We start from the raw sequence: 19178 nt of genomic DNA on the forward strand, positions 1-19178 counted from the left end.
TATCGGTCCTGCTAAACACCGACATTTATTTAATAATACCACCTTAACATTTGACAACCAAACAATTACACAAGGCGAATCAGTAAAGAATCTGGGTATTATCTTCGACCCAACTCTCTCGTTTGAATCACACATTAAGAGTGTTACTAAAACGGCCTTCTTTCATCTCCGTAATATCGCTAAAATCCGCTCTATTTTATCCACTAGCGACGCTGAGATCATTATTCATGCGTTCGTTACGTCTCGTCTCGACTACTGTAACGTATTATTTTCGGGTCTCCCTATGTCTAGCATTAAAAGATTACAGTTGGTACAAAATGCGGCTGCTAGACTTTTGACAAGAACAAGAAAGTTTGATCATATTACGCCTATACTGGCTCACCTGCACTGGCTTCCTGTGCACTTAAGATGTGACTTTAAGGTTTTACTACTTACGTATAAAATACTACACGGTCTAGCTCCGTCCTATCTTGTCGATTGCATTGTACCATATGTCCCGGCAAGAAATCTGCGTTCAAAGAACTCCGGCTTATTAGTGATTCCCAGAGCCCAAAAAAAGTCTGCGGGCTATAGAGCGTTTTCTATTCGGGCTCCAGTACTATGGAATGCCCTCCCGGTAACAATTAGAGATGCTACCTCAGTAGAAGCATTTAAGTCCCATCTTAAAACTCATTTGTATACTCTAGCCTTTAAATAGCCCCCCTGTTAGACCAGTTGATCTGCCGTTTCTTTTCTTTTCTCCCCTGCTCCCTTTTTCCTTGAGGAGGGGGGGCACAGGTCCGGTGGCCATGGATGAAGTGCTGGCTGTCCAGAGTCGTGACCCGGGGTGGACCGCTCGCCTGTGCATCGGCTGGGAACATCTCTGCGCTGCTGACCCGTCTCCGCTCGGGATGGTGTCCTGCTGGCCCCACTATGGACTGGACTCTTACTATTATGTTGGATCCACTATGGACTGGACTCTCACAATATTATGTCAGACCCACTCGACATCCATTGCTTTCGGTCTCCCCTAGAGGGGGGGGGTTACCCACATATGCGGTCCTCTCCAAGGTTTCTCATAGTCATTCACATCGACGTCCCACTGGGGTGAGTTTTTCCTTGCCCGTATGTGGGCTTTGTACCGAGGATGTCGTTGTGGCTTGTGCAGCCCTTTGAGACACTTGTGATTTAGGGCTATAAAAATAAAGATTGATTGATTGATTGATTGAAAGAAGCAACTGTGGCTGAAATGTTAGCAAACAAAAATGGAGAAGTTATGATTTTACAGATAAAGTAAGCAGTGACACTGAACAACAAAAATCATATTATTGTTTGAGGGTGGAGTTGTGATTGTTAAATGCAGCCTGGAGCTTTCTGCAAACAGCCTCAAACATCAGCAAATCTTTTCTTGGCCATAAAAGAGCGAGTGGGTGGTCAAACAGACACTGGAGCTGAGGAAGAAGATAACACTATTGAGCAGTAGAAATTTATGAGGCCAGCAACCCACTGACTGTTAAGGGGAGAAAACAATAACACATTAAAAAGTGCATAGATTTACTGAATCATCGTAGATTAACTTGTAGCACCATTCTGCAAAAATATGATTTTCTTGCTTAGATTTGATATCACGATTCACTGGGACGATTTTTTCACGTGCACACATTTCCTCGCACGCACACTCACACACAAGGACATGTGGGGTTTTTTTAAATAAAGAAAGGCCACTGTTTTAATAATAGAAAATATATATTTATACAATATAATTATAATATAATACAAATATATGATTTTAATTATATAATTACAATTAAATGACGGTAAGCCGCTAATGTTCTATTTTGCATCCTCTTCTACTGATGTTTTCCTCAAGATGCTGAAAGAGCAAGTGGAAACACAGGCTATGGTGTCTATGGGAGAGGAGATGGAGTCCGGAAAGGGCAATTCCTTTATATCTAATTTTTGATCACAACGTTAACCATGTCAGTTTTGAAGAAATCATGGACCAGGGTGACAAAAACATGCAATTACGTAATCAGAATAATAGTTGTACATGCCTTTAGCCAGACTGTCTATAAGTGGCAATTGGCTTTAGTTCTGGCAGCCAATCAGCAGTGCGTATTCAGAGCGCATGTAGTCAGTGCTTAGCGTTTAGCAGGTAACCATCAGGCAGCGGACTCTCCCCAAATTATAATAAACACCTCCCAGTCAACTACTAGTAACATCACTATGAGCCTGTTGACCTTCTAGAAATATAAAAGGCAGCTCAGCTCGCTCGCAGTCCTGGCTTGAGGTGAAGGCTAATTCGCTTTTAGCGTAACGCTAGCCCATTTTGCGGTGTGTGTGTGTGTGTGTGTGTGTGTGTGTGTGTGTGTGTGTGTGTGTGTTACGGACAGCAAAGCACTGTCTGTCTGTTATTTCAATTTACCTTTTTCTGTGTTGACTGAGCTGTGTTGAAGCAGCAAAAAAAGACATTATGTTAAATGAAGAGTTTCTGCCTCTGATAGTTGATATAATAATGTAACTGCATCATTAAGCCTACATGAACTCCATGGTGTTCAGGGATGAATAATCTCTCCTATTGCTATTGTACAATTTTTTCAGCTATAGTTACATTAATCATTAGTAATGCAGCAGCCTAGTTTTGAATGGCAGGGTCCCTGCTATCACATGTTGATAAAAATATAACATTTACATAATAAATCAACTACAGGCTTCCCAAATGCTGTAATAAATTAAGCATGATGAGTTGACTTGAAACTGTTTAATGCTGCACTTTTTATATGTAGAAGAAAAGTTTTGTCATTTTATTTCATCTGAGCAACAACTTGAGGCAGTTTAATGTTGATTAACGTGGGCAGAATTATTATAGCGTTCCCAATGTTAAAAGGATAAAGCCATTGTTTACAAATTTGGTAAATAAATAACCAAAAAATGTACAGTATATTTTGTTGTTTTCTTACTGTACCGAAAATCAACCGAACTGTGACCTCTAAACCGGGGTACGTACCGAACCGAAATGTTTATATATATATATATATATATATATATATATATATATATATATATATATATATATATATATATATATATAAATGTATGTATATATGTAAATGTATATATATGTGTATATATATATATATACATATATATCTACATACTGGCAGGCCACTATGTAGATAGTGGCCTGCCAGTTGCCACTATCTACTTCAGGAGTCTCAGAAGCCATTTTGTTTTCCCTTCAATGAGGAAATCCAACATGTGTTGTTGTGCTCAATGCCTCCTGATCAATCTTCTCTATAAAATGTTCCCAAAATGGAAAAGACCTAGAGGTTGAATGAGAGAGTTGTTGTCCGTAGCCACACTGACCCAACACTGGCTGACATACTGTCTCTGGGCAATGAGTTGTGCAGACACGCACTTGTGATCCACTTAACAAAAGCCCTTGCTGCTGGCGGAAGCAAAGGACCACAAGATGGAGCCACTTTTGGAAACAGTTTTTCCAGTCATTGATAAATGCACATTAGTATAAACAGTACATTTATTAACTCTACCAGGGATGCCCAATTTTGGCCTGTCGTGTCATTTTGTTTGGCACGCCAAGTGGTTGGCTACCAAATTTCAAAACATATTTGCACTGACCTCTTTCAAGCTGCACAATAATTGATGGCTTTCATTCACAAGGCTTTAACAATTCCAAAAAGTTAGTAGATTTTACTCTAAGAACCTGACAGCTCAGTTGCCACAAATGTACTGTAATATCAACAGTGGTACCATTTATCCATTTACAGTGATGCACCGTAAAAACAGAGAACATAGATTTAGCAGCCCAGTCGCCAGAGTTTTGCAGTGAAAATAACAGTGGTACTGTTTTTCAATTTATAATTATGCACTGTAAAATGTCAAGACTTGGACTATGGCGTGGTTTGTTCTCCCGTGGTGCAAATGAACATTTGGACCAGACATGGCGTGAAGGTGAAGACATATTTAATTTTAACACTCAAAAAAAGAAACAAACAAAAGGCGCTCACAGTGGAGGTACAAAACTTGGCTATAAATGCAAAACTTGCACAAAGGCAGAAACTATGAACAATGAAACAAAAACACTAACTGTGGCATTAATAAACAAAAACTTACTTGGACATGGCATGAAGTGCGCAGAGGTAAACAGAACGGGAAGCAGAGCGTCAGGGGTATGTGGAGAGTATAAATGCGGGATGTCACCAGACAGACAGCCTGGCAACTGGAAGCTTAAATAATCGTGACATGATTAAAGACAGGTGCGTGAGTCGTGAGGGCAGGTGAAAACTAATGGGTTGCTATGGTGACAAACAAGAGTGCACAATGAGTCCAAACGTGGAACAGGTGAAACTAATGGGTAACTATGGAAACAAGACAAGGGAGTGAAAAGCCAGAAACTAAAGAGTCCAATAACTAAACAAAACAAAACATGACATGACTAAAACAAAACATGATTACACAGACATGACATAAAAACAAAATGCCCATAGATTTTACGGTGAAAACTGAAAGCTCAGTCACTAGAATTTTAACGTTAAAACAACAGTGGTACAGTTTTTCAATTTGCAGTAACTTTTTTGACGCTCTATGGAAAGGGATAATCTTGGTCGCCATGCTTCGCCCACATCCTATAATGAAAACTTAAAACACTTCGAAATTTAGCATCTTCCATGTGTCGTATCTGTCTGGGTGAAGTTTAAAAGAGATCAGATGACATTTCTAGGACAAACCGGTTATAGGGCAACACCTGGAAATGGCCAAAATCTGCAGGAAATTACCTTTTTGAATGTTTTGAGGTTAAAAATGTACATAACACATGCAGAGTTGTATGTTAACTGAATAAGGCACGCAGTTTGCATGGTAAACTCTACAACTTTATATTCATATAAGGCGGTATGAGGCTAAATTCCTCACTCATGGTGCTGTTGCATAGTAAAAATCACTGCATCCCTGTACTTTCACATATACATACTGGTGAACATGGGGTCAGTTATATTGAATTATGTTGATTGACATTCTCCTCAATAGGAATGTATAGTCTGTGTCTTGTTTTTTAGTTTTTTTTCCCTTTGCATTGTATCTTTCAAACGTACCGTACCTGCCTGTAAAATATACCGTATTTTTCGGACTATAAGTCGCAGTTTTTTTCATCGTTTGGCCGGGCTCCAGAGCGACTTACATATGTTTTTTTACTTCTTTATTATGCATTTTCGGCAGGTGCGACTTACACTCCGGTGCGACTTACACTCCGAAAAATACGGTACGTCAGATACTGTCGGAACTTACCTTTGGATAGGGAAATTATTAATCTCAGTCAGTTCAAGCAAAATAGTAAGGCTGCAACTATTAATCGATTAAAACAAATTAGGGGAAAAAAATTCCATTTATATTCTGTTGCTTTGATTCATCATTTTTAACAGGTGTAATAAAATGTTATAAAATCCGGACCGCATAGGGTGCCCTGAACTTTGAATACACGAACATAGTTTCCAGACAGCTGCTGCAATTGTTGACAATATGCATTTATTCGGAAAAAAAAGAAAAATGAGACTTATGGCAAACAGAAAAATAGACAAAAATATTTGTTTTTTTAAATTATTTTCCCTAAAATTTTAAGTTCCGCCTTAAAATTTAAGCTTTTATTAGATATACCCTTTTTTAAACGAGCTGATCTGTCGCTTCTCTGCTTTATCCTGCCTCTCCAGGTGGCCACGTATAATTTCCGGAGAGGTACCATGGTCTGGATGCGGTGTTAGCTGGCCTGAGGGTGGACCACTCTTCCATGCACAGCTGTGGACGTCTCAGCGTAGTTGACCTGGCTGAGCCCAGAAGAAGATCCCCCTATGACTATCTTTTGGCTTCCCGATGGACTGGATTCCCACATTGTCTATTAAATATATATTATCTATTGATTTATAAATTCAATATTTATACATTCATTGCTTCCGATCACCCTGGAAGCGGGGCCCATACATCTGCAGTCACTTGTCAAGGTTTGTTCTTTATTCCAGCTGGGGTATTTTGAGTTTTTCCTTGCCCGGATGTGGGTTTAGATCAGAGGATTTCGTGAGTTTGTGAAGCCCTTTGAGACACCTGTGAATAAGGGCTTTATGAATACATGTTGATTTATTGATTGATTGAAGCTATAAAGTGTGATTAAATCCAACTACTCAATCAATCGAACAAACTAAATGACAGATTACTCGATTACTAAAATACTCAATAACTGCACTTCTTGCCAGCAAAGACAGTAATGGTGTATTTATTTTTGAATTCTTCAATACCACACTGACATCAAACTGGAGTTCAGAACATTCAGAGAGCTTTTCCCATCCCTCATCCGCTACCATACAAACTGATGCGAAAATAGCGAGTGAGTTTACGGCTTGAGTGAATTATATTAACATAAACCAGCACCATAGTCTGTATTTCCAACTCAATCTTATCTCTATGCTATTTTATTAGTTTTGTTGTATTTTAAGAATGTGCCACAGCCAATAAAAAAATAGCTGTATGTCGAACCTTGTGAATACAGGAAGTCCTCGGTTTAGGACGTACCGTGTAACGTGTTTCGTGGTTACGACGTACAGGTACCGGTACTCCCATTAATTAATAAAAAAAATTACTGAAGCTTTGACCTGAGCGGTTGGCTTCGTAATTACGAGACTCCCTCAAGAACTAGTCGCCTGCACGTAGCGGAAGAGTAACGGCCTATAGTCCGTAATTTACGGTATCTAGCCTCGTCCTCCAGTGATAATTTAGATGATTATGATACATAAGATACTAACAAATGCAGTTAATTTGTTGTTATGAAGGTGATTATGATTAGTTTAGGGGAGCGGCTCCACACTGTGTATGGAGATTAATAATTAGCTGCTGGCCGCTTGTCAGTCAGAGAGGATATGCGTCATTAAAAGCGGCATTAATCGGCAATAGCCGATCACATACTTTTTCACAAAAATCTGCCGAAATCATTTGGCACATTGCTAGTTTTTACTGTTTATATTGTGCGTACCTAAGTTTTTGTATGTTTTTGTACGCCCTACATTTCGTATGATTCGATTTTCAACAAAAATGTTTGCCATAATTTTGCTGTGGTTTGTGTATACCAGGGGTCGGCAACCTTTACCAGTCAAAGAGCCATTTTGACCAGTTTCACAAATTATAGAAAACAATGGGAGCCGCATACATTTTTTGAAATTTTAAATGAAATAACACTTCATACAAAGTTTTTTTTTTGCTTTGTGCTATGTATAACCAGGGGTCTCAGACACGCTGCCCACACCTTTATGTGGAATTTGAAAGCTGGTGCGGCACGCAGGTTTTAATGAATGGCGCTTGTCAGCGTCATGCGTGCCGTGAAGGTACAGCATATAGCACCCACTACAGTCAGCGTGCCTGATCAGACACACGTTGTATGGGGCTTCCGCTTGCTCACTTATGTAACAGCAAGGCACACAGGTCACACTGACGGTGGCGGTATAAAAAAAACAACTTTAACACTCTTACTAATAATGCGTCACACTGTGAACCCACACCAAACAAGAATGACAAACAAATTTCGGGAGAACATCTGCACCGTAACACAACATAAACACAACAGGACAAATACCCAGAATCCCATGCAGCCCTAACTCTTCCGGGATACATTATACACCCCCGCTACCAAATCCCGCCCTTCTCAATTGACGCACAGAGAGAGAGGGGGTTGGGGGTGTTGGTGGTAGCAGGGGTGTATAATGTAGCCCGGAAGAGTCAGGGCTGCATGGGATTCTGGGTGTTTGTTCTGTTGTGTTTATGTTGTGTTAAGGTGCAGATGTTCTCCCGAAATGTGTTTGTCATTCTTGTTTGGTTTTGGTTCAAAGCGTAGTGCATTATTAGTAAGAGTGTTAAAGTTGTTTTATATGACCACCGTCAGTGTGACCTGTGTGGCTGTTGACCAAGTATGCCTTGCTGTCACGTACGTGTGCAAGCAGAAGATGTATATTGTATAACAAGCGTTGGGCTGGCACGTTGTCAATACAGATTGTAGAGGGTGACAAATGTTGTACCATCATAGCACGCCCTTATTATAGCCGTAAGGGTGAAAATCGGTGAATATTAATTGGTAGTTTTCTGCGAGAGGCACTGAAATCCGGAAGTCTCGCGGGAAAATTGGGGGGTTCAGCAAGTAAGCTGCTGAGCCGCATCAGAGTGATCAAAGAGCCGCATGCGGCTCCGGAGCCGCGGGTCGCCGACCCCTGGTGTATACAATTTCATTTACAGTTATTGTACGGTCCAGTAGGGCTGGGCGATATGGCCTTTTTTTAATATCTCGATATTTTTAGGTCATGTCACGATACACGATATATATCGTGTATTTTGCCTTAGCCTTGAATGAACACTGGATGCATATAATCACAGCAGTATGATGATTCTATGTGTCTACATTAAAACATTATTGTTCATACTGCCTTAATATATGCTCATTTTAAACTTTCATGCAAAAAGGGAAATCACAACTAAGTCAATTTAGCAAAAGTGTATTTATTAAACAGTTATTAAGCAGTGGCATAGACATTCATGTCATTTCAAAACAGAAAGTGCAAGATTGTCAGAGACATTTTAAAACAAGCTATTAGTGCACTTTTGTGCATGATGTCACTAAGATGACATATCAAAACAACACTAAATTAAAGTGCACTTTTTGTACAGAACGCCACTACAATAGCTTAAAACAAATAAAGTGCACTTTTGTGCATGATGTCACTAAGGTGACATATCAAAAGAACACTAAATTAAAGTGTACTATTTGTACAGAACGCCACTACAATAGTTTAAAACAAATAAAGTGCACTTCTGTGCATGATGTCACACAAGATATTTCAATAACTGTCAAATAAAAATGAGCTGTATAATAGGAAATCAAAATTGCGTACGTCCTTCGCTATGTGGTAGATTCCTCCGGACGTTATCTCCTTATGTCGTGGACTATGTTTTTCATACGGTGTTGATGTGGAAATGGTTGCCTCGGCATTTTGTTGGTGTGGCCCCGAACAGAGATGTTGACATGCGGAGTTTCAAGCACTCTTCATTCTCTAGCAGGTGAGTTTTCAAATGATGCTACATATTAGCAGTAATACTACTTTTTGTAGCAACGCTTTTTGCTCCACACTTGACAAATTACGGTTGTCTGTTCGACATATTCCCACTTGAAGCCAAACCACCGCCAGACGATGGACCCCGTGCTGTTTTTCTTGGGAATTAATTCTTCCTTCATTTGTTACCAGATTCGCACCTTTTTTCTCTCGTATTACCACTCGCACCACAGCTAACGCTACGAGGGCGTATACGTATGTGACGTATGTAAGAAGGTGCGCTTGTTTTATGTCTCTGTGAGAAGCAGAGACTAGAAAGAGTGAGAAGAGCCTGTCGTATAATGCCTGCAGCTAAAAGCAACTGCGTGAGAACGTATACTCGAATATCACGATATAGTCATTTTCTATATCGCACAGAGACAAACCCGCGATATATCGAGTATATCGATATATCGCCCAGCCCTACGGTCAAGCATTACACAAACTAGTTGTTTCTGCATACAAATATATAATTATTCCCAAAAAAAATTGTTACGTTTATATTTCAGGTGTCTGGAATTAATTAATTGGATTTACATTACACAGCAAAGGATGAAAAAAACCAAGGTACTTTACTCAGAAATGTGCCAATAAACTGCATGTTTTGAAAGTTATTCTGTAACTTGCACCATTAGTTTTTATTACAAGTCATGATGGTGACAAGTACAAATGTATGGCCTTCAAAAATGTGAATGAGTGGAGCTCCTGTGGGTGCTGAGTCACAAGCAAGAGGTCGAATTGCTCAGACGCAAAAAAAAAAATTGCTTCTGTTTTAATCTTGTTGCCGTCTGCAGGGAGAAGGAGAATCCTCCCAGCTTCATAATAAAAATGTAAGCATGTTATTTCAACAGGTCTACATTTAGAAGGATGTTCACACATTAGGTGTGATGATTGCATTAATCTATCACATAAGAACATTACATGTATGAATGAATTACATGTTAGGGATGGAACGATAAACAGTATAATGATAAACTGCCGTAAAAATGAAATTAAAATCATAGTAAAGCCATGATTGATCACACTTTGATAAACTCATAGACCGGTGACACTGCTTATTTACTGGAGAAGTAAGCTAACACTAGCTAGCATTAATGCTAACTTGAATACAAGAGACATTAACCTCTTTCCCCATTAAGAAACACCATTCCCTTGTATAAACCCATTACTATCTGAGCAATTAAGGCTACATTCAAACTGTCGGTGTTTGGTAATTTTAACGTGAAATAAATTATATTGCTTTTACAATATTTTCTTAATTCATACCTTGTTTAAAAATATATCGATATATCTTACAAACTCGATATATCGCCCAGCCCTAATATATTGTCATATACCGTATATCGTTATCGCAAGAGGCTGCGATATTTATCGCGATATAGATGTAGGCCAGGGGTGTCAGACGTACGGCCCGAGGGCCAGATCAGGCCCGCGAACAGGTTTTATCCGGCCCGCGGGATGAGTTTGCTAAATAAAAAAATTCACCTGAAAATTTTGAATGAAAGAAACAGCTGTTCTAAATGTGTCCACTGGATGTCGCAATAGCAATTCTTTGTATCTTAGTAGATGATGCTACATATGTACAAAATAAACCACATGATGTTCATGAGTACATGAGACATGAGTACATCAGTGGAGGAAAATGATCAAACTAGATGAATAACATCCTGTAATTTCCATCCATTTTCTACCGCTTATCCCTTTCGGGGTCGCGGAGGGGTGCTGGAGCCTATCTCAGCTGCAATCGGGCGGAAGGCGGGGTACACCCTGGACAAGTCGCCACCTCATCACAGGGCTAAAAGTAGAGGTATTAAAAATAAACATACAGATAATCACATGTACATCACAGTACATTTATTTTTATTACCTATACTTGTCACATTGTCATTATGGGGTATTGTGTGTAGAATTTTGAGGACAAAAACATAGGATGTAACATAAGAAAATAAGAATACCGTATTTTCCGCACCATAAGCCGCCCTGAGTTATAAGCCGCGCCTTCAATGAACGGCATATTTCAAAACTTTGTCCACCTATAAGCCGCCCCGTGTTATAAGCCGCATCTAACTGCGCTAAAGGGAATGTCAAAAAAACAGTCAGATAGGTCAGTCAAACTTTAATAATATATTAAAAACCAGCGTTCTAACAACTCTGTTCACTCCCAAAATGTACGGTAATGTGCAAATGTGCAATCACAAACATAGTAAAATTCAAAATACTGCAGAGCAATAGCAACATCAATAACTTAATGTTGCTCGAACGTTAATGTCACAACACACAAAATAAACATAACGCTCACTTTCTGAAGTTATTCTTCATTCATAAATCCCTCGAATTCTTCTCCTTCGGTGTCCGAATTAAAAAGTTGGGCGAATACGGGATCCAAAATGGCCGGCTTATGTTATATTCTCTTGCTGCTGCTCTATTTCCGTGTTCTACGGCATGACTTATTGCCTTAAGTTTAAATTCTGCGTTATACGCGTGTCGCTTAGTAGGAGCCATTTTGTGGTCTTTACAGATGTAAACACACAAAGGAAATGAAACGTAATACCCGCGCGCTTCTTCTTCTACGGGGGCGGGTGGTTGCTTACCGTAGAAGAAGAAGCGCTTCCTCTTCTACGGGGGCGGGTGCTTACCTTGGCAGTTGCTTACCATAGAAGAAGAAGCGCTTCCTCTTCTACGGGGAAAAAAGATGGCGGCTGTTTACCGTAGTTGCGAGACCGAAACTTTATGAAAATAAATATTTATATTAATCCATATATAAGGCGCACCGGGTTATAAGCCGCACTGTCAGCTTTTGTGAAAATGTGTGGTTTTTAGGTGCGGCTTATAGTGCGGAAAATACGGTACTTTCCGGATGCTGTATCTTCATTGCCCGTCTCTCATTATTATCATTATTATTATTATCATTACTATTATTATTGTCTCTCATCAGTAATAAGTACACGATTCTTGTCTTGTGAGCACTTTTGAAGATCCACCTCCAGACGAGTCCAAGCACCATGCTGGCGACTTACAGCGTAACTGGAGCAGGAGTTTAGCTTACGGCAGCCGAGAACCGGGGAGTACACCCAGTATCTGCCGTCTGCATACTGAGGACCACGGACATGGAATTTGATTTTGATATAATTTTTGTTTATCTTGATAGGTTGAAAATGAACACCAATGAGTTGACTGATGAACATTATCACATCATTTATTCCGAAAATATAAATAACGACAAATAAAGATAGAATACTATTAACCGCAACATGTAAGTGCGCTTGTTCTATTTTTAAACAAAGAAAACTGTCTTTCTTTTTAAGTCATCGTGCCGTGATTTTACCAGTCCGGCCCACTTGGGAGTAGATTTTTCTCCATGTGGCCCCATACTTGCCAACCTTGAGACCTTCGAATTCGGGAGATTGAGGGTGGCGGGGTTGAGGTGGGTGGGGTTTGGTGGTAGCGGGGGTGTATATTGTAGCCCGGAAGAGTTAGGGATGCAAGGGATTCTGGGTATTTGTTCTGTTGTGATTATGTTGTGTTACGGTGCGGATGTTCTCCCGAAATGTGTTTTGTCATTCTTGTTTGGTGTGGGTTCACAGTGTGGCGCATATTTGTAACAGTGTTAAAGTTGTTTATACGGCCACCCTCAGTGTGACCTGTACGGCCATTGATCAAGTATGTCTTGCAGTCACTAATGTGTGTCTGCAGATGCCGCATACAACACGTGACTGAGCCGGTACGCTGTTTGTATGGTGAAAAAGCGGCCGCGTCGACAGGTTGCAAAGGACGCCAAAGGCAGTGCCATCACGGCATGCCCTTAATATTGTTGTCCGGGAGAATGGTTGCCCCGGGGGATTTTCGGGAGGGGCAATGAAATTCGGGAGTCTCCCGGAAAAATCGGGAGGGTTGGCAAGCATGCGTGGCCCCCGATCTAAAATGAGTTTGACACCCCTGATGTAGGCCATATTGCCCATCCCTATTTGATACTGCAGTGCAGTTGGAAAATGAGAGGGAAACACATTTCAAGCCTCCAATTCACTTTATGAATGAGACAGCAAAAAGGCGTGACAAATATATATATATATATATATATATATATATATATATATATATATATATATATATATATATATATATATATATATACCGTATTTTTCGGGCTATAAGTCGCAGTTTTTTTTCATAGTTTGGCCGGGGGTGCGACTTATACTCAGGAGCGACTTATGTGTGAAATTATTAACACATTACCGTAAAATATCAAAAAATATTATTTAGCTCATTCACGTAAGAGACTAGACGTATAAGATTTCATGGGATTTAGCAATTAGGAGTGACAGATTGTTTGGTAAACGTATAGCATGTTCTATATGTTATAGTTATTTGAATGACTCTTACCATAATATGTTACGTTAACATACCAGTTAGTTATTTATGCCTCATATAACGTACACTTATTCAGCCTGTTGTTCACTATTCTTTATTTATTTTAAATTGCCTTTCAAATGTCTATTCTTGGTGTTGGCTTTTATCAAATAAATTTCCCCCAAAAATGCGACTTATACTCCAGTGCGACTTATATGTTTTTTTCCTTCTTTATTGGGGCGGTATAGCTCGGTTGGTAGAGCGGCCGTGCCAGCAACTTGAGGGTTGCAGGTTCGATCCCCGCATCCGCCATCCTAGTTACTGCCGTTGTGTCCTTGGGCAAGACACTTTACCCACCTGCTCCCAGTGCCACCCACACTGGTTTAAATGTAACTTAGATATTGGGTTTCACTATGTAAAGCGCTTTGAGTCACTAGAGAAAAAGCGCTATATAAATATAATTCACTTCACTTCACTTCACTTATTATGCATTTCCGGCCCGTGCGACTTATACTCCGGAGCAACGTATAGTCCGAAAAATACGGTAAGTGTAAAACAACCTTATGATTTGTACAATTTCAGAATGCGCTTGTTCTATTTTTATAGAAAACAATCTGAAGTTGTCTTTATTTTTAAGTCATCGTGCCATGATTTTACCAGTCCGGCCCTCTTGGGAGTAGATTTTTCTCCACGTGGCCCCCCGATCTAAAATGAGTTTGACACCCCTGATGTAGGCCATGTTGCCCATCCCTATTTGATACTGCAGTGCAGTTGGAAAATGAGAGGGAAACACATTTCAAGCCTCCAATTCACTTTATGAATGAGACAGCAAAAAGGCGTGACAAATATATATATATATATATATATATATATATATACATACACACACACACATATATATATAATGTAACTTAAAAAAAATGATATATATATATATGTGTGTGTGTGATATATATATATATAAATATATAAATATATATATATATATATATGTGTGTGTGTGTGATATGTATATATATATATATATATATATATATATATATATATATATATATATATATATATATATATATATATATATATATATATATGTATACACACACATTAGGGCTGCAACAAGTAATCGATTAAATCGATTAAAATCGATTATAAAAATAGTTGGCGATTAATTTAGTCATCGATTCGTTGGATCTATGCTATGCGCATGCGCTGAGGCAATTTTTGTATTTGTTTTATTTTAAAAAATATATATATATATATTTTTTTATAAACCTTTATTTATAAACTGCAACATGTACAAACAGCTGAGAAACAATAATCAAAATAAGTATGGTGCCAGTATGCTGTTTTTTTTAAAATAAAATACTGGAAAGGATAGAAATGTAGTCTCATTTATCCGATTATTAATCCATTAATCGAAGTAATAATCGACAGATTAATCGATGATCAAATTAATGGTTAGTTGCAGCCCTAATACACACACACACACACATATATATATATATATATATATATATATATATATATATATATATATATATATATATATATATATATATATATATATATACACACACACACACACACACACACACACACATATATATATATATATATATATATATATATATATATATATATATATATATATTTTTTTTTTTTTTTTTTTTTTTTTTTAAGTTACATTACTTACAGTACAACCAACATGGTTCCATTACAGCAAGATATCATGTTACCTGGCATCACATACATACAGTAAGGTAAACAGAGATAAATAATATAAAAAGACAAAGGATGCTACTGAACATGTTCTAACCACAAAGTGCCACCGTGTGTCTTTTACCTCACAATGAACCCGCACGCTATTCTGTCAGATGCTAGCGGGCGTTTATTACCGGGTGAGCCGCCGCAGCGTCTGCTCAAGGGCAAGCAGCTCCCAGGATTAAGCAGCTTGATGGAGCTCCCTCCGCTCGCTTCAAACAACCTCGCCCGTGTTCAGGCACACTGGCGCGGCCGCGGGCGTCGACTCAAGTCGGATGGAATAAAAACACGAACACGGGTTCCGCGACATGGCGACGACGCACACGCTCGTCCGACATTTTGCCGTCTATTTGACCACGGATAGGAACGAAGAAAGCGTGTTCCGCAATGGCGATATAACAGTGTAATAGTACGAAGGATAATTCAGGTGTTTATGATGCTCTTACCCGGGCCGCCATCTTCGCGGTGGTGGTGGATTAGAGATGTGAGGACGGGCGGAGAAGAGGGGCAAGTGAGCTAAGGGGGCGGGACAACCGATGGCTTTTATTAAGCCCAGCGCACCTCGCTCTGATTGGCTGGTTCAACCGGAAGTACACTCGCTAGGACGCGCTTTAAATTAATATATTTGTTGAAACATTTTTTTTTAAATGATTTAGGTAGAAATGTTTGTGTTTTTGTATTTTTTTTTAAATTTCTTTTCATATTTTATTATTATTATTATTTATTAATATTCAATACTCTATCTGTATTTGCGTTTGTTGTCTTTCCTTGACATGTTTTGCTTATGTCGTGATTTGCTCAACCTGTGTAGATTGTTATTTATGTCGAAAGTGCCTTGGCTTTTGTATGCATTATAAATGTATGTTTGTTGTTCAATTAAAAAAAAAAAAAAAAAAAAAAAAGCTCTGTGTGACGTGCCAATACGGTCGCGTGTGTGCTTCAAAAGCATGTCCAAATAATAATAATAAAAATAATATATTTTATTTGTAAAAAAGCACTTTACATTGAGTAAACAACCTCAAAGTGCTACAGTGTATTAAAAAAAATTTAATAAAAAATAAAAAGATGAACAGCCAAATAGCTAAAACTAGCAGGGGCGCCGAAAAGGGGGGGGTAAAGGAGACGGATTCTAGGGGCCCATGATGGAGGGGGGCCCAGAGAGGCCCCTAATGATGATGACATTATAATACAGAAAAAATAATGACACTCTGTTGGGGGCCCTGTAAAGATTCTTTTCATGGGGCCCAAAATCCCTAGCGGCGCCCCTGAAAACTAGTATGCCATCCATCCATCCATCCATCTTCTTCCGCTTATCCGAGGTCCGGTCGCGGGGGCAGCAGCCTAAGCAGGGAAGCCCAGACTTTCCTCTCCCCAGCCACTTCGTCCAGCTCTTCCCGAGGGATCCCGAGGCGTTCCCAGGCCAGCCGGGAGACATAGTCTTCCCAACGTGTCCTGGGTTTTCCCCGTGGCCTCCTACCGGTTGGACATGAGGCGTTTGGGTGGCATCCTGACCAGATGCCCGAACCACCTCATCTGGCTCCTCTCGATGTGGAAGAGCCAAATGGGAATCTGCACCTCCACGTCCGAGTCCATGGTTCTCGCCCGGAAAAGGGTGGAATGCCATCTCCTTGGGGAGGAGAACCTGCCCCAAGTGGAGGAGTTCAACTACCTAGGAGTCTTGTTCACGAGAGAGGGAAGAGTGGATTGTGAGATCGACAGGTGGATCGGTGCGGCGTCTTCAGTAATGTGGACGCTGTATCGATCCGTTGTGGTGAAGAAGGAGCTGAGCCGGAAGGCAAAGCTCTCAATTTACCGGTCGATCTACGTTCCCATCTTCACCTATGGTCATGAGCTTTGGGTTATGACCAAAAGGACAAGATCACGGGTACAAGTGCCCGAAATGAGTTTCCTCCGCCGGGTGGTGAGAAGCTCTGTCATCCGGGGGGAGCTCAAAGTAAAAACTAGTATGCATATATCTAAAAAAAGGCTTTTTTTTTAAAAGAAGCCTTTTTTAAAAGCATCCACAGTCTGTGGTGCCCTCAGGTGGTCAGGGAGAGCGTTCCACAGACTGGGAGCGGCGTAGCAGAAAGCCCGGTCTCCCATTGTTCGTAGTTTTGTCCTCAGAGGTTAGCCTGTCCGGAGCGGAGGTGTCGTGTGGAGGATTTGGGGGTGAGTAGTTATTTGAGGTAGAGGGGGGCATTTCCATGGAGGCACTGGTGGGTTAGTAGGGGGACTTTGGAATTCAATCCTGAGTGGAACAGGAAGCCAGTGAAGGGATTTGAGAGTTGGTGTGATATGATCATATTTCTGCACTCTCATCAGGATCCTAGCAGCATAATAATAAATAAATTAAATAAACATGGATTAATGTTGATCGCAATTCCTAACGTTACTATTACATTGTCAAAACATCAGGCCTGATTGAGGTGGACTATGTTAAGAAGTGTGTTTAGGACTGTAATAGTAGTGTTATACACTATATTGCCAAAAGTATTTGGCCACCTGCCTTGACTCACATATGAACTTGAATAGAATATAATAGAATATAATAGAATATATATTTATTGTCATTGTACAACAAAATTGTAAGCAAAACTAATTTAGTGCAAATTCATAATAACTAGAGATGTCCGATATTATCGGCCGATATATGCTTTAAAATGTCATATCGGAAATTATCGGTATCGTTTTTTTTTTTAAATCTGTATCGGTATTTTTTTTTTTTTTTTTTTAATTAAATCAACAAAAAAAACACAGGATACACTTACAATTAGTACACCATCCCAAAAAACCTCCCTCCCCCATTTACACTCATTCACACTTATTCACACAAAAGGGTTGTTTCTTTCTGTTATTAATATTCTGTTTCCTACATTATATATCAATATATATCAATACAGTCTGCAAGGGATACAGTCCATAAGCACACATGATTGTGCGTGCTGCTCGTCCACTAATAGTACTAACCTTTAACACTTAATTTGACTCATTTTCATTAATCACTAGTTTCTATGTAACTGTTTTTATATTGTTTTACTTTCTTTTTTATTCAAAACAATTTTTTTAATTTATTTATCTTATTTTATTTTATTAATTTTTTTTAAAAAGGACATTATCTTCACCATACCTGGTTGTCCAAATTAGACATAATAATGTATTAATTCCACGACTGCATATATCGGTATCGGTTGATATCGGTATCGGTAATTAAGAGTTGGACAATATCGGAATATCGGCAAAAAGCCATTATAGGACATCCCTAATAATAACACATAAAAACATAAGAACATAGATAAATAGATAAAAATACATAAAATACATAAAATACCAAGCACACAGCTCACATGCACATGTCATTATTGTCTTGTGTTCAGCGACACTATTGCTCTCGGGTAAAAGGTGTTCTTAAATCGGTTTGTCCGGCATTTTATTGTCCTGTATCTCCTGCCCGAGGGCAGCAGTTCAAAAAGTTTATGTCCAGGGTGAGATGAGTCCCTTATGATGTTTTGGGCCTTTTTGAGGCACCTGGCACTGTACAATTTATGTAGGGAGGGGTGAAAGCAGCCAGTGATCTTCATGGCAGTTTTTATTTGTTTTTATTTTTTTATTTTTTGAAGTGCTATCCCATTCCTAACCCACAGGGTTCAATATGATGTCGGTCCACCTTTTGCAGCTATTACAGCTTCAACTCTTCTGGGAAGGCTGTCCACAAGGTTGCGGAGTGTGTTTATAGGAATTTCCCACCATTATTCCAAAAGCACATTGGTGAGGTCACACGCTTATGTTGGTGGAGAAGGCCTGGCTCTCAGTCTCCGTTCTAATTCATTCAAAAGGTGTTGGGTTGGGGTCAGGACTCTGTGCAGGCCTTCTAACTTTAATTCAACAATATAATCATCTGTGTTTTTTACTTCAAACCTACAAGCTACATTGAGTATAAACGAGTAGTGTCGGTTCAAT

The 19178-nt window shown here is 39.3% G+C and overlaps 1 protein-coding gene across 2 annotated transcripts in view; it reads right to left on the reverse strand.

Annotated features, from left to right (window-relative positions):
• Window positions 1-15738, reverse strand: part of nsfa (N-ethylmaleimide-sensitive factor a) — a 100351-nt gene extending 84613 nt beyond the window's left edge. For both annotated transcript variants that reach the window (XM_061973726.2, XM_061973725.2), the window contains exon 1: window positions 15668-15738. In XM_061973726.2, coding sequence (XP_061829710.2) covers window positions 15668-15679 — 12 coding nt within the window. In that variant the 5' untranslated portion in view covers window positions 15680-15738. The remainder of the gene's footprint in view (window positions 1-15667) is intronic.
• Window positions 15739-19178: the final 3440 nt, after the last annotated feature.

This window comes from Nerophis lumbriciformis, linkage group LG22, assembly GCF_033978685.3.
Source record: "Nerophis lumbriciformis linkage group LG22, RoL_Nlum_v2.1, whole genome shotgun sequence".
Lineage (NCBI taxonomy): Eukaryota > Metazoa > Chordata > Actinopteri > Syngnathiformes > Syngnathidae > Nerophis > Nerophis lumbriciformis.